Source organism: Cynocephalus volans, chromosome 12 (assembly GCF_027409185.1).
Source record: "Cynocephalus volans isolate mCynVol1 chromosome 12, mCynVol1.pri, whole genome shotgun sequence".
Classification (NCBI taxonomy): Eukaryota; Metazoa; Chordata; class Mammalia; order Dermoptera; family Cynocephalidae; genus Cynocephalus; species Cynocephalus volans.
Genome location: NC_084471.1, coordinates 29,583,296 through 29,600,515, shown reverse-complemented (window position 1 = coordinate 29,600,515; position 17,220 = coordinate 29,583,296). Strand labels below are relative to the sequence as shown.

General features: G+C 42.1%; 1 protein-coding gene across 1 annotated transcript in view; it reads right to left on the bottom strand.

Annotated features, from left to right (window-relative positions):
- UBE2N (ubiquitin conjugating enzyme E2 N) overlaps positions 1-2,475 on the bottom strand; it is a 28,192-nt gene extending 25,717 nt beyond the window's left edge. Inside the window, exon 1 of the mRNA XM_063075902.1 lies at positions 2,312-2,475. Within this exon, the coding sequence (XP_062931972.1) occupies positions 2,312-2,341 (30 nt within the window). The 5' untranslated portion in view covers positions 2,342-2,475. The remainder of the gene's footprint in view (positions 1-2,311) is intronic.
- Between the last annotated feature and the right edge of the window lie 14,745 nt (positions 2,476-17,220).

Here is a 17,220-nt window from a genome sequence, read left to right as displayed (position 1 = left end):
ATATTTAGATGTCCAAATCAAGCCACCTTATTTTAATATTTCCATTAAATTAGAAAAGCAACACTGATATTATAATCAAAACTAAATTTCCTCCTTTGAAAGTCAAAAGACACCAAGAAATAAATTAACAGTCCATTGAAAGAAGGTATGTCCCTATAATCTCAGGACAGTACAGCTACTCTGACTCACCACTATACTCCACAAAGAAACCTTCATAGTGGTTGACAGAAAAGAGGCAACTTTTAAAAATAAATCCTGATATTAAAAAATAAGCATTTTCACTGATTATGGAACAACCTACATAATACAAACATGGGCACTAAAAATATATATAATCTTCTAATCCTTTCTCAGGATTGGAAAAAACAGTCCTCCTAAATTATAAATGGCATTAATCTAAAACCAACTAATTTTAGGCTTTCACAAGTTAAAACCCAAATCAAGGTACCACTCGTTAAAGAGATGCTATCAACAAGATGCTATAAAATTAAGATTATATATCATAACATAAGTTATCAGTGGCTTCATTTAAACAGTAAAATGCAAATGCCTAGTGTAAATTATTGTGTGCCAAATGAATTGAATTATGAAGACTTTAACTTGTTGCCTTAAACCATTCCTGTAAATTTATAAACAAGGTTCCACAGAATTTTTTTTTTCCATCCAAGGCTTTCATGTTACCGCACAATAGTTTCAGAATCAAACAAAAATGTGAAAATACAGGTTAAATGTTTAGTTCACTATGTATTTTATAGAATTATTTTGAATGTCAATTTGTTATGTACTTAGTCGTTAACCTGAGTAACAGTAAATAAAAACTCGAGGATATTTGGTGCATAGCTCTATCTCCCATCCCTCATTTTTCAACTGGGGCGCCTTGATAAACATGATCACTGGGAGAGCCATGTGACCATATTATAACTAAAACCACATTATCAGGACCTTCCAATGTTATGACAATTTAGCCTCCTTGGACAAAGTCCGAGAGAAATCTATAATACAACAAATATGAAGGTTCACATTATTAGACTCCAGTGCTCACTGACAATCTGTTCTACTTCTGTCATTTCTAAGAATCTCTACCTTATAAGACGTCTTATATCTCTAAATCAAGCACCTTGAGGACAGTGACACCCCTCATCTCAGCTATATTGCAGATGCATGAAGCACCACACAATACATGACCCTTCAGAGCCTAACAGGTCTTCCACTCAGTGTGCATCTCCTCCAAAACTTTAGAAGAACGCACAAGATTAAATACAACGTTCCCAAGTTATAGGAAGCAAACTAATGCTGCAATTTAGTCATTTTAACTGTCATATTGAGCAAAACAGATGTTCAACGAATTTCCTCCATAAAAACTGACAAAAAGCTGTAAGGCTTAGTTTTCGTGGATAGCAAGAAACATCTCACGTCTGAGAACTTGACTCAAAACCAAGATGTCCCATTTTTCACGGTTCCACATGTACTTGTCAAAGTACAGTATTCATAAAGAGCCGAAGAACAGTTTAATAATTAAAGCGCACAAAATCGAGAGGCAAAAGATTTCACAAGACCCCCCATAACTGCGGCCCTCCCTCAACCTTGCATGAAAGTATTTCCTAGGAACAGAAACAGCTGCAAAAGAGTTTGCCAAGCAGAGTCAAATCACTTCGCAGTGCTACCAAGCGGAAACGTGTTTAGAGAGGAGGTCGCGGAAGCGAAGGCAGCGGAGCACGGAGTCCCCACCATCCCGGGCCCCAGCAGCCAGGGGCGAGCATGTGCCGACCGCGGCAGGACGCGCGGCCCTCCCGGAGCCGCCTCCCGGGGCACAGGGCCCCGCCCGGCCTCACCCTCCCGATTCATTCATTCTGCACCGGGGGCTGCCGCGCTCCCGCGATCCCGCCCGGACCGAAGGGCCGTGTCGGACCACAACCCCACCTCAGCGTCTGGGCACCACCACGATTCCCGCGCGCCCGCGGCCTCCGCCCGGAGGTGGTCTAAGAGGCCGTGGAGGTCCGCGCCCAAACCAGAACCCCTGAGCCCCGCAGCCCCACCCTCCGCCGGGGCGCGGGCCAGGTCTCCCCGATCCGTAGGGCGGCCGCTTGGAACCCCCAGCCCCCGCCACTGGGCAGCCCCTTCGCGGCCGGAAGTCTCCCCGGCGCCCCCTCCCCAGCGCCCGACTTCCCTCGCCGCCGCGGGAGACCCTCTTCGCGCTGCCTCGGGCCTCCTAGAGCGGGCCGCGGGCTGGAGGAAGTCAGGGATCGCGCTGCCCGCCCCGCCGGGCGGACGAGAGCAGAGCGGGGAGCCAGAGGCCGGCCTGGGCGGTTACCTTGATGATCCTGCGGGGCAGCCCAGCCATCTTGTCAGATCCCGAGTTCGGCCTCTAGTCGTGTCTCCGGCTCCGCTCGCCTCACGCACGAGTGGAAGTCCCGGGCTCCACTTCCGGGGGACGTTGCCGCGCCCTCCGCTGCTGCCGCTGCCGCCGCCGCCGCTGCCGCCGCCGAGGCCCCTCGGGAAATGTAGTCCCTGTTCGGGCGCGGGCGGGCTTCCTTCGGGCCTCGCCCCCTCCCCCGCGCTCCCCGCCCTAACCCCCGCCGGGGGTGGCGGAAGTGACGCGCCGCTGGGGCAGGGACTTGGGGGAGGCGGCGCAGAGCGGCGCCGAGCTCCGATGCTCGTGGCGGATCCTGCCGCGCGACGGTGGGACTGGGGGTCGGCGCCCGCAGGCCTCTCACCCGCGGCCACGCCTGCGCCGGTGAGCGACGTAACAGAGGCCCGGCCTCCGACGTAGCCCTTTCATTCATTCCTTCGTTCATTCAGCTTCTCTGCATTGCGCGCGACTGGGGCTGGCGCTGCAGGCAGCCACTGCGGTCGGGCTGATCCGCTGGCTCCTTCCTCAAAAGGGAAGGCAAGACCGAAATTCGATAGCAAAGCTTCTAACTGTGGGTCTTGCCATTATCCAGACCCTGGCGAAGGAGTTTTGATGTTTAATTTTCGCATAAATCGGGCCTCTTGGACACACTCGTTAGACCCGGGGTAGGCTAAAGGAAAGGGTTTGGGGCGAGTTGGGGGCGGGGAAGAATGGCTTCTGAACGCCTGGATCTGGCGATTGAGACTCAGAGTTGCTAGCTGGACGAATGACCATGGAGAGGATTATAGAACCCAGAGTAATCCCTAGCAGAAGGATTACCCACAGAGTGCGGGGCCTCAAAGGAGGATTAGAGTGGGATGCCCGGAAATGGGATTGTTGGGCAAGCATTTCGTCCCGATGATTGATCACTTGCTATGAGATGGAATTTTTTGCAAACATTTTACTTCATCCTCACAGCAATCTTAAAGAGAAGATGTGGTCTCCATTTTACAGATAAGGCTTAGAGAGTTAACTTTTCCCAAGTTTATGGAGAAAGTGGAACTGTTTTGTCCCCAAGAAGGTCTACCAAAACAAGGTCCCTGAACTACTTATCCACAGTGTTTCCTAGCAGGAAAACTAACACAGTGTCTGTTCCTAACATAGACAGTAGATGGTAAATAAATGAAGAAATGTCAGGTGCTAAGTTAGAGGATGAGAATACAAAGAAGAAAAAACTGACTATCCCTTCCAGGAATTTAGAGTCCAGTAGTAGAGAGACAAACAATTAATTATAATCCAATGTGTTAAGGGCTATAACAGAAGTTCCTCCAAGGTGCTATTTGAGCACAGAGAGGCATTAAATGCTTGAGAACTAACTCAGGGAAGCCTTCTTAAAGACGTGGAGTCTCAAATGATGAGTAAGAGTCTTAACAGACCTGGTAGGGAAGAGCATGCCAGGCATAGAAAATAGCCTGTGAAATGGCATTGAGGCTGGGCGGAGGAAGTACACGAAAGAAACAACTTGAATGCAAGAAATGTATTATTAACAATGAGAAACATTTTGTGTTGGGCACATGCTAAATGATTGCATCGATTATATCATTTAATTATTAAGCATATGAGGTAGGCTCTATTATTCCCAGTACCATTTAGAAGAGAAACCAAGGCTCAGAGGTAATAATGAGAACTTGATAATGAGAACTTTACATAACCAGAAGTCTGAAATGGGTGCTTCTGTAATTAGAAGAATCTGGGAACGTAAATGACACTGGACAAATATACTTTACAAATATTTTAGAGCTGCCTAGTTAGCTCAGTTGGTTAGAACATGGTGCTGATAACACCAAGACCCAGGATTTGATCTCTGCACTGGCCAGCCATCAAAAAAACAACAAAGGGCCAGCCCGTGGCTGACTTGGAAGAGTGTGGTGCTGATAGCACCAAGGCCATGGGTTCGGATCCCTATATAGGGATGGCCAGTTGGCTCACTTGGGAGAGCATGGTGCTGACAACACCAAGTTGGGGGTTAAGATCCTCTTACTGGTCATCTTTTTTTAAAAAACGAGAATATTTTACAGAGAGCCCAGGAGAATTCACCCTGGTAGAAAGAAAAGCAGAGTGATTGTTGGGTTAGAAGTGTGCAAATCTGTAATTTGGGCAGGGCTTGTCAAGGAAGGCACATCTTTGCTCCATGCTGCATCAGCCCAGGGCCAGAAAATCACCTTCCTAGATGGCTCATAGGGCTGACAAGCCGGTGCTGGATGTTAGTTCTTGTCCAAGTGAGCCTCTCCCTGGGGCATCTTGGGCTTCCCCACTGCATGGTGGCCGGGTTCCAAGAACATTCTAGCAAGCAGAAATAGAAGCTGAATAGCCTTTTTTTGACTTAGCCATGAAAGTCACATAGCACCACGATTGTCATAATCTATCAGTCAACCAGCTACAAAAGCCTACCCTGTTTCAAGGGTAAGGGACATGGACTCCACCTCTTAAAAGGGGAATGGCAAGATAGAAACTAGCAGAATACGTGTGATGGAAGGCATGGTTATGGCCAATTTTGGAAAACAGAAACTGCCACATGTATGATATTTGTCAGAGATATTTGCTTACTGACCACCTGCCTTAGAATCACCTGGGGTGCTGGCAAAAATAAGCATTCCTGGAGCCCTTCCCCCACAGATTCTAATTCTTTAGGTAGTGTGGAGGCCTGAGAATCTGCATTTAACATCATGGGTAATTTTGACGAAAACGACAGATTTTGAACAAACAAAAGCAAAAAAAGTGTAAACAAGAAGAGTTGCCAGGTGCTTTCTTTTGGCTATTCTCTATCAGAACAGATCAGGAGTATCATGCATATTAAGATAGAGAACTTTGGAGACCTGGCCTGGGTTTGAAAACTTACATTTTGCTTAACTTCTCGGTCATTCATTTTCTTCACCTATAAAATATACTTACTTTCATATGGTTGTTGTGAAGTTTAAATGATGTAATATATAGACAGTACATAACACTTAGCAAGGGCTATTATTTTGTAATTTGACAGAACCAGGTATAGTTTCCTTTAGGGAACCAGATTTTAAAAACTTGACAGTATAGCCTTGTTTGGCGAGGTTGATTTGATGGCATGAAATTCTCTTAGAGTATTAACACTTTAAAATACATATTTTCATGTCTCTCCTAGTTGTTTTTTCCATTCTTTTCCCCTTTGAGAACAGCTCACACTGTAGTCATCTGGAAAATAAAATCTGAATTTCCAATTCAAGTAAGTCCTGTAGAACAGGATATATTCTAGAAGGACAGGTTGTCACAGGACTGAGTTGTGATTTGTTCTCAAGTTAGGAGGCTGGTTAAGAATCTTATTTACATATCCATAAAATATGGATAAAATAAGGATACCTACAAAACTAGTTGAATCAATTCCTTCAAGGGAGGGGTGTTGGGCAGCTGGAGAACAGAGGTTAAAGGGAAACTTTTTACTCTGTACTTGTATATCTTTTGAATTTTGAACGATGTGAATGTTTTACCTATTCATAATGTAATATATGTATTAAATTCACTAATTTCAACAGTTACTCTAAGAGGTATTCAGAGCTCTTTGGATGCTGATCAGGAATGGTATCATACACTCGAAACTTAGCAAAAAGATGCTGGGCCATGGTACTGAATAAATGATTACAGTGGCCAGATAGCTCTACCAAGCTGAACAATGCTAGGCAGAACTCTTAGTTATTAACCTTTTTTTTTTTTTTTTTGGCTCTTCCCCAGGCCTCACTCTCTTCCTTGTTTCTTGCCAGTCTCTGCTCCATCTGGGACTCACACTGCAAGCGCCTTTGCATTATGATATAGGAGAAGAGCAAACAAGATCACTGTGTTGGAGGAATTAGAGGAGTTCTGTTCTACGAGAATCTCTTATTCCCTTGAACGCTATTGTACTGCCTCCTGCTCCTTCCCCACCCCTTATCCCCAAATATTCCAAGTTTGCTGCTTTGGACCTGTACTGGCAGAGATATATGCACTGTTTACCCTGCAGGCAGTAATTCAGGATGTTTATCCCTGAGCACCTCACTCAGGGATCTTCTCCATCTTGGCCACCACTGTATCCCTGGGGCACACACTGTATCCCAGAGTCTGCTACATGTAGGTTTTCAAAAAATATTTGTCAAGGAAATGAATGCAGGCTGAAAATGAACACCTGTTTGAGAATGGTTGACACAGATTCATGATCCGTAGATGAACGCTTACAGAAAGCACAGGATGTTTATGTTCATCCTTCAACTTTTCAGCTTGACTTCCTGAAGGGCAACAGAGCTTTTCCAGAAACTGTCTCATGCTTTGCAGAGACAAAATAGATCAGATCAGTTTGGAAATGGTATATCAATTGCCTTTCATAGAGGGCCTGATTCAATTCATAAGCATAGTCACAAGGGAGAAGTATTTGTTGGCATGTTCCCTTATTGTTTCTTGAAGCGTAGGGAAACTGTTTTGTGGGCGATCAGGACAGAAGTATCTGAGAGAGGAGGGTTCATGAACACTTACTCAGCCAGGCAGTGGGTGGGGGAGGAAGAAAAGGCTGCACGCTGATTTAAATAAAGAAAGAATGCCTACTGGCTTATATTCATACCTTCAACTTGAACAGCTGAGCACTTACAAACTGTTAATCAACACAAGACCAGCCTATAAGAAGAACTGAGTAAGGTCATCCAGGGTCAGAGGCATCTGTAAGGAGCATTGTCTCAAGGTGGAAGGCCGTGGGAAAGATGAGACCCTTATTATCTCATCATGAGAGTAATAAGGCTTTCCTTTGTTTAGTGCTTGATGCTTTACAGAGCATTTTTGAATGTTACCTTACCCAGGGAGAGCCTTTACGTGCACATACTGCTGGACTGATTCTGTAGAGCCCATCATTGACTCTACCATGTGCTTAAAAAGGTGGGTGGAGGGGGTATCCCCCCCGCCACATTTGTCTCCTTTCTTTGAGCCAGATCTCAGTGGAAACAGGTTCCCAGAGGATGGTGATTCAACACTTGGCCAAAAGCCTGGCTGGAGCAGGAACTCTGCAAAGGAGGGCTCTTTTCCCTGCCTCTGTGCACCACCCTTTCAGGTTCCCAGGGGGACATTTGCATTCCATGTTGTTGGGCTTCAGTTGCTGCAGTGCGTAACTGCCTATGATTGCATACTCAGCCTACCCAGCCTAAAATGTTCTCCCACGTCCTCCTGCCTGGTGTGTCCCGCCCAAGTGTCTTTTCAGTACACTCCCATCACATTTCTTCTTCCCCTGCCATCAGCTGCCTATCTCAAGTCCTATGCACTTCTCATATGTTTTTTAGTTCTATCACTTGCTAGCTGCAGAAAACTGCCTACCTGGTTCTAGAATGATTACAACTGTTTTTGAAATCTTTGTTTTTCTTCTGAGCACAATGATTTGGGATCAGATATATTCTGGAGCAGAGATTTTCTTTCCTTTTTTTTGGCAGCTGGCCGATGTGGGGATCCAAAAAGTAATTGTTTTGTCTTTTTTTTTTTTTTTTTTTTTTTTTTGTAGCTGACCGGTGCATGGATCAGAACACCTAACCCTGGTATTACAACATTTCACTGTAACCAACTGAGCTAACTGGCAAGCCCAGGAGCCCAGATTTTCAAACTTTGGATTGCTTTCTCACCTCTGAGGCTGTTTAAACATACAGGTGAAAAGGCCCCACCCAAGACCTTCTGTGTTCACATCACAGGCCCCATGCATCTGTGTTTTTAACAACCTCCACTGTGGTTTTTTAACATATCTGTGTTTTTAGCAGTCTTCACTGAAGGGCCCAAAACTTGAGAATCAATGTCATGTTATCTGACCTGTAAGAAAAACACAACAGTTGCAACAGTAACTTGACTTACACTTTACTTGCTCCTACTTTTCTAAACTTTTCTGACCCAATGTCCATCTCTTTCTGCCTGCTTATTCAAATTGTCTCGGTCCAAGTGTTACATATTTCCGATTGTTGGAGTTTAAGTCGGCCCCCAAGTGTTTAGCATTCCAGATTGTTGGGTTTTTTGGGGGGAGGGGAATAAATAACACCCCCTTTCTCCTCCTGAAATTACAACCAATTGAAAGATACATGCAGGTTTCAACAGATGGAGATCACAATATTGCCTTCATTATTAGTAACGTTGACTGGAGAACATAGTTCTAAATCTGCAGCCAGTTGGGTTTACAATATTCCCCCCACCAGCCCCCTAATTGCAGGCACGGCCACCAGTCATTTAGCACAGCCAGACAACTGCGGGCCCCTTAACCCAAGGCACAGCAGATGAGAATGCATGAGGGCAGGAAGCAGGCCACTTAAAAAAAAAGAAAAGAGGGAAGAAGTAGAGAAAGAAAGGAGGAAAAAAAAAGAAATGGAGAAAGAGGGAAGAGGAAAAGAGAGGAAAGGGAGGGGGAGAAAGAGAAAGAGGAGAGAAAGAGACAAGGCTGAGCAGACCCAGTTCATTATTTTTAAGGTCACCAGTCAGAAAACTTACCCCTCTTCCCTCCTAATCACAAAACCACTTGACTCAGACTTTGAGTTACTAAAGGTATGTTTTCTTAACCTACTACTTACTTTCTAAAACAGCTCTCTGAAGACAACCCCAGACCACAGTCTAGACAATCTCATCCTTGCTCAGAATGTCCTGTGATGGATCACACCTGCACTCTTCTCCAACACCGTAATTTTCACATCTTGTTGCCTTTTCACACATGGTTCCCCACTTTATCTGCCTGCTGGTTTCTCACTCTCCATCACGAGGTCTTCCATATCCTCTCCAAAACACCTTGTACATCATGTTCTAACAAATGTTCACTCGTAATAATCTGTTTACCTATTTCCTTCACCACACTATGCATCATCCCTTTGGGGCAGGGAGCACCGTGTTCTTCTTTGCTGTGTGTTCAGCAGTAACAATGCCCGGGCATATTCCCTCCTTCCTGTCTTCATTCATTCCCTGCCTATCATGTACTAGACCCCCGCCAAAAACAGATTTTTTTAAATGAACGAGGTAGGATCTCTGATCTTGAACGTACATTCTGATAGGGGAGACAGACATTTAAACAGATTAATACACTTTGACAAGTTCTGAAATTGAGATATAAAACATACAGTGAGGAGTATACATGCCTATAAGATACAGGGAAGGTGTCTTCATCCATTCAATTCAATGAACATTTAAGTAGCGCCCATAAGTGCCAGGTACTATACTAGGCTCTTCAGGTAAAACTATGAGCAAAATCGGACATGGAACTACCCCTACGGAGAGTGGATGGAGGGGTTGGCCTGTGGCTCACTTGGGAGAGCGTGGTGCTGACAACACCAAGTCAAGGGTTAAGATCCCTTCCGATCATTAGAAAAAAAAAAAAGGAGAGGTGGACGGAGACATATATTGATGAAATTGTCACAAAATATGTGCAAAATGTTATTTTAGTCAGGGTTCTTGGTTTGCCGGCATAGAAACTGACTCAGGCCAACTTAAACAGAAAAAGGATTCATTAGGAGGACATCAGGTGGTTACAGACTAGCCTCAGAAAGCGGACCTGGCGTTTTGGAGCTAGGCAAGGAAGGGAGCCAGGGGACTCATCTCCCCAGTCTTCTGTTGGACACTTCTCCCCACCTTCCTCCAGCTATGCTGTTCCTGCATCCAGAGCCTTTCGGATTTGGATTCCCATTTCTGACTGGGTTGGGCTGATGGGTATGGGAGTCTGGGGTCTAACTGCACTTTATACTGACTTTCAAACATTCCATCACTTCCCAGCCCCCTCTTCATTCCTCTTTCCTAAGTACTTGGTGCCACCAATTCCTGAGCCTTGGTGCAACCTGCAGGCTTGACTTTGCTCTGCTGTGCCAAGTTGGGTGCCATTGCTGTGTCTGCTGGCTTTCATTCTTGTTCTCATTTGGGTGTGATTTTTGAGAGATAAAGGCAAAAACATCTTTAAGTTGATGTATGGTGGTGTCTTAGAGGCAGTTTTCCTGCACACAGATTATTCACAGATTAGTTTTTAATTAACATTAAATCTATTGAAGTAACAGTGAAGTCTAGTTTTTCCTTAAGTTTTCAAGTTCAATTTACAATTATTCTATTTATAAGACTAACAAAATAATACTTGAGTAAATGAAATAAATTTAAGCATTTCAAATTGCATTTATAAATTTAACATTCAATTTTCTTTTCCAGTTCTTCAATTTTCAGATTAATATTTCCTAGTACCTTAATAATTCTTATAAATTAAGAAAATAAATTTGAATATGGTGACTCTCCTATTAAATGTTCTAATACTGCTTCCAAACCTAATACAATTCTTTTTACACCTTTCAAGAAGAATCACAGGTCTAAATCAGTTACCTAACGACATGTTTAAATCAGAATCACAATTCACAGGAAATACAAAGGCCTTGGGAACAAGTTAAGGTCTGTACCAAGGATACAGTCAGCAAAGTCCAGATTGTGGGAATCTATTAAGGACAAATAACCTGTTTTTTAAAACAAATAAATGCAGAGGGGAAAAGAAAGAAAAATGGAGGAGTAACTTATAAATTAAAGATGTCTTAAAGTGATATGATGCAATGAAAATGCATGGACCTAATTTGGATCCTGATTCAAATAAGCAAACTAAATAGAAAATATGACATTTATGAGCTGTTTAGAATGTTGCATATTGACTGGATATTTGACAATGTTGAATGTCAAAAAAATAAAATTTTACACAATATTTATCGTATAATAATATTGTGGTTATGTTAGAAGAAAGGAACCCTTACCTTTTAGCATTTCTCATAAGCTATTTATAGATAAAATTACGGGCTGCTTGGGATTGTTTCAAAATAATATAGGACAAGGTATATGGTGGAAGTACAGATGAAAGAAAATTGGCCATGAGCTGATAACTGCTGAAGCTGGATGAGAGGTGTGTGAGATGTACATACTATCCTTTCTAATTTTGTATATGATTGAAATTTTCCATGATAAAAAGTTTTTGAAAGTTAGAATCACAAAGATAATCTAATAGGTCACAAAGCAAATCAAATAGTCCAAATTCTCTTATAGATTTTAGGTACTTAAATGAAAACAGAACACACACACACACTATATGTGTGTGTATGTGTGTGTGTGTATATATATACATATATATATATACACACAAACACCTAATAGTACTATTTTCCAATTGAATCTGAGACTATAACATGCACATACACACATACATGCACCTGCATATCTCTGTCTCTATCTCTGTTTCTGTTTCTATCATCTATATCTCAGATTGGCATCTGAAGTGGAGGCAGTCTTGTGGCACTTAGCCCTTAACTTGTGGGAAAGGAGAAGGATAGAAAGGTCAGGGTAGTTATTACCTTGGGTCACTCCTGCAATATCACTTCAGGCTGGCTACGCCCTTCAAGTAAAGGTTGCTGCTCCTCTCAAGGTAGCCACTACAGGACTCTCTCCTTCTGGGATCTGGTAACTGCTCCCTCTCTTTGTCCCTTCAGTCCTGGACAGGCACAAAGGAATAGCCAGTGTTACTAAGTCCAGGTTACACTACTCCTTATGATTCCCCCCACACCACTCACACTTCTGTGAAGAAACCCTCTGTAAACAAATCCTCCTGGAATTATCTCAATTTGAGTACATCATTTGTTTTCTGCTGGGACTCTAATGGATATACCAATGTAAAGCTAGAAATCATTACTGTTTACTTTAGGCTCAATTAATTTTTTTCATTTTTAATTAATTACATTCATTAGGTTTCTCCTGACAGTCAAAAGGAAAGGATTTCATTTTAATGCCTAAGAAATAAGTGATCTCCTTGGCCTAGATAGTCACAAAAATTTATTATACAAGTTTTTTTAAGTACATAGAAAGCATAATGATAGCTAGCATTGGTTAAGTGCTTCCTACATGCCAGGTCCCCTGCTAAGCATTTTATTCACCTTCTGTTATTTATTCCACCCAACAATTCTATAAAGTAGTTATATTATTATCCTCCTTTTTCAAAGAATAAACTGGGACTCATATACATTAAGTAATTAAATTAACCAAAATAACATAGTTAAGAAGTAGGGGGGTCAAGGTAGATAGATTTTCAGAATCCACTTGTTAACCTCTACACTCTACTGCCTCCCTAACATTATGCTGTGCAGAGGTTTAAAAGTCTTGATTCTCGTTTGACTTTTAGAAAGGGCTCTAGGCTAAAAAACTTATGGGACAAAAGCCCACAGCTAGTGGGGCAAAAAGCCTATCTAATCAATTCTAATCAAGTATATGTTGGTTCTCAGCTGATTTTTAGTATAGGGTTTTTAAGTAATGCATGTATGGGACAAAAGTCCTTGGTTAGGGGACAAAAGTCCACAGCTAGCAGGCAATGGCCCATCTCATCAATTCTAATCACTGTTCAGGGATGGGATCGTATACTTCAATTATTTAACATACTAATTGTTGTTAAAAGATGTTGAAAGAATTGCTGTAGGGAAAAAGGTGAAAAAATGTTTGCTAAGGGCAAGCTGTTGGTGGAAACTTTAGAGACAATTGTACTTAGATTTAATCATAAGAATGTAACTTTTGCTTAAATCATTTAAGGAGAGATTATATTTCGGATTAGATAATGATTGCAGTTTGATCAATTTAGCTTTTCACAGATTGTATTTTGGAATGTCACAAATTGTTAATTTAAATCATGTTACTAGTTTCTATTTTTTAAGCTATACTTGGCTGTAGGTAACTTTTGTCATGTTGCCCATGTCTTTGTGTCCTTTTGAAATGATTGAATCAACTGATTTTTCTTGTGAAACTTCTTTGTCTTTACAATAAAAACAGAAACCAACTTTGAATCAGGACTGCACCCAGTTTCTCCTTCTAACAGGAATTGCTGAGGTGCAGTCCCTTCAGGCTTCTCATTGCATTCACATTGCTTTTAGTCATCTTTTTTTGCTTCTCCATTACACAGGGAGAAGTGCAACAATGTTGGGCCTCTAGGACCTATACACGGGAAAAAGAAGATGGTCCTACATACAGGCAGCCTAAGATCTTAAGGGTAGAGAAGACATAAATGTAAAAATCATTTGGAGTGTTCATAAGAGAGCTTTTGAAGGAAAAACAGCTTATAACTTATGGTCTGTATTGTAATACGGAGGACCTTACATTGTAGTCAGTACTAATCCTTTATATTTCTTGAATCATTTGTGATTTAAATTATTTTGATTCTGTCACTTAAATTAGGATTAGATTCCACTGTTAGTAAAAGTCAATCAAAGTAGCAGTAGCTTAAACAAGATAAAAGTTGACTTCTCTCTTGTAAAATTCCATAGTAAGGGGCCGGCCTGTGGCTCACTTGGGAGAGTGTGGTGCTGATAACACCAAGGCCACGGGTTCGGATCCCATATAGGGATGGCCGGTTCGCTCACTGGGTGAGCGTGGTGCTGACAACACCAAGTCAAGGGTTAAGATCCCCTTACCGTTCATCTTTAAAAAAAAAAAAAAAAAAAAAAATCCATAGTAGGAAGTGCAGGCCTCAGGAGCCTGTTTCACAAAGTCATCAAAAACCCAGGCTACTTTTAGCTGACTGCTCCATCATACTAAGGTCAAAGCCCTCATCTTAGTATTCTCAGATGGTGACCATTACATCCACACTCCAGGGAGAAAGGAGGGAGGTAGGGGGCAAAGAGTGCATGCCAGTTGTCTTTAAGGCAGTCACCTGACCACACCCATGATTGCAAGGGAGGTTGGGAAATGTAGATTTTAAAATTCTGGATAGCGTGGCCGAAATAGCTCAGTTGGGAGAGCGTTAGACTGAAGATTTAAAATTCTGGATAGCTATATAACCTATCAAGGATTAGGGGTTCTATTGATATGAAGGAAGAGAAGAAATATAAAGTAGGGGATAATTAGCAGCTTTTGCTACAGATTTCTCAGTTTCTGGTCCTTTATCACTGTGATTAAAGGTATAAAATTTATCTTAACAAGGAAAAGCAAACACTTCTTAAACAGAACACTCAATGCTTACTAGGAAGACAGGGTCTTGTTTTTTGGTTAAATTTCAAATAAATGTGATCTCCTAGAAAGGCTGTTTTAAGTGTTACCTGTCAGGAGTGAAACATTTATTAGAAACATAAAATAGATCTGCCATTGTCCTCAGCCTCATTGCTTTTGCTTAGCACTCTATATTAGTCACATAGGCCTTATTTTTATTTCTTGAAAGAATCATACTAGGGCTAGCTGGTTAGCTGAGGTTAGAGTGAGGTGTTATAACACTAAGGTCAAGGATTTAGATCTCCCTATCAGCCAGTCACCCAAAAAAATAAAAAATAAAATAATCGTACTACTTCCTATCTAAGGTCCTTCACATAGGGTGTTCTCTCTTGTCCTCTTCATCTGCCTAACTTCTACCCTTCCTTCAGATTTCTGCTTAATGTCAGGTTCTCAGGGAAGGATTTCCTGAGCCCATAGCCTAGTTAGATGCCGCTGGCATGGGCCCCATGGCATCCCTTTCCTCCGAGCCACTCAGCACAACTGTAATAAAATAATTCCATTATTATGCATCTAATATCTGTCATCCCTACTCTATAATCTGTAAAGACAAACTGCTTCTCTGGTGTCTGATACATCTAACAGTTGCTCAATAAATATTTGTTAAATGAATGAATGAAGTAGAATAAATTTTAGGAGTTGAAGGAAAGCACCTAAAAGTGAAACAACTTTAAAATGAAAACTACATTGTAAGGATCTTTAATAATCTAAACAAGTCCTGATGATCTCTAGGAGGCTTACAGTTCTAAATTGGCAATATTCACAGGAAAGATGTTCATGATACATGGTTAAGTAGGAAAAAAAGATCTACTATGCATATGTATAGTTTTGTAAAAATGTATATACGTGCATGAAGTTATAAAACACTTCATGATATGGTGGCTTCTCAGCTACTCTCACACCATAGTCTCTTGGTTTTCCTACCACCTCTCTCACTGCCACTTCTGAGAGGCCCTTGCTGAGGCCCTTCTCCATTTGACCTCCCAATGTTGGAATTCCCTGGGGCCAGGATCCAGGCTCCTTTTCTCTTTTTCTATACTCTCCTCCTATGTGGGCTCAACATTTCCATGGCTTTACATTTATATCTAGTTCAATCTCTATCCTTCAAACACACCTCTCCAAATACCCTCCTCATTTTATATCTCCATTTGGATGTCTCAGAGGTATCTCAAACTCAATAACTCCCAAGTGGAAGTATTCATTTTCACCTTCATCACATCCCCAAATCTGCTCCTCTTTCAGTTCTTCCCTATCTCATGAATGACATCACCAAGCTAATCATTAATGTGTCACCTGAAGTAACCTCTTCTCCCTCAACTCCTACATCAGTCAGCCCATGAGCAAGTTCAGTCATCATTTCTACTTTCAAAATACGTGGACTCTCTTTCCTTCTCGCCACCTCCACTGTCACCACCCCCGTCACATTATCACCATCATCTCTTGACTGTAGTACTGCAATAGCCTTCTTGTCAGACCTGCTTGCCAGCTTGCCACTCTCTGAACTACTCATAGGGCAGCCAAAGTAACCTTTTAAAATATAAATGATATAATGTAACTTCTCTTGTGCAAAACCCTCAAGTGGCTCCCTATTGCATTTAGAATAAAATCTATACGTATGTCCTATGTCCTAATTCCATCTTACCACCAAGACCTACAAAGCCCAACATGACCTGACTCTCACCCACCTCATCTTCTGCCACCCTCCTCCATACTGTGCACCCTACTCCAGTATATGGTAACCCTATGAAGGGTTTTGTTGTTCCGTAAGCTTAAAGCTTTCTCTCCCCTCTTTCCCATCCGTATGGCTGGTTTCTTTTCTGGTCTCAGCTTTGTGAGACATTCCCTTGCCCCACTGAGTCTCCCTGTTGGTCATTAGTCCCCACTCTGCTCACAACCTTCATGACTTGACCTCTCGAATCATCTTTGATCCATCTTTCTTCCACTTTGCACAGTGTTTGACACAAGTCCAGTTGATTGTTCATTCAAATCTTTTTCTCTTTGTTGTTCCTTCCTACAGCACAGCCAGAAAGATATCATAGGTGGCTTTGAAGGATGGACAAGATTGGAAGCGACAAAAGATGGGCCATTTATAAGAGCTTCCATATGAGCAAAAATTAGTCCCCCAATATTCTGTGGGAAATGAAGAGACACATGACAGCAGACTACATTTATTTTTCATTATTGTGAACCTGTTTTCAATAATCACTTCAAGACTATGGTCCTTAACTTTTTCAGGGGTTTATCGATTCCCTTGAATACATAGTAAAAGCTATGGATCCTTTCTCAGAAAAATGTACAAAAATACAAAATTTGCAAAACATGGGGAAGGGCATACCCAGTCTAAACTTCTGCTTTAGCAGTCAATCATCTACTGCCCTGGATACTTACAGTGCTATCTAATTGTTCATTCAACAAATACTTACTGAAGACCTACAAGGAGGACAAGAACAGTTCTAGATGTTGGGTTTGACTATCATATAGAACACCATAGAGGCATGTCCCTGTCTTCATGGAGCTTGGATTCCAGCATTAGAGACAGACATTAAACAAGCAAACAAATGATAATATAATGTCACATAGTGGTAAATGTTCTGAAGGAAAATAAAGGAGAGCAATGGGATAAGGGTTTGTGAGGCTGTTTTAATGGTTCTTTCTGGGATGATATTTGAGCAAGACCTGTATAAAACGAAGAGGTGAGAGAACAGAATTGCTGGCATGGGAACAGAAAAGTGCAAAGGCCCATGGGTCTTTTTTCTCCCTCCTAAGACAGAAGGCGAGGTCCAGGATTCTGCACATTTCTTCCTCCCATTATAGCCAGCACACTTCTGAGAATGCAATGCTGGGTTTTTGGCTTGGGC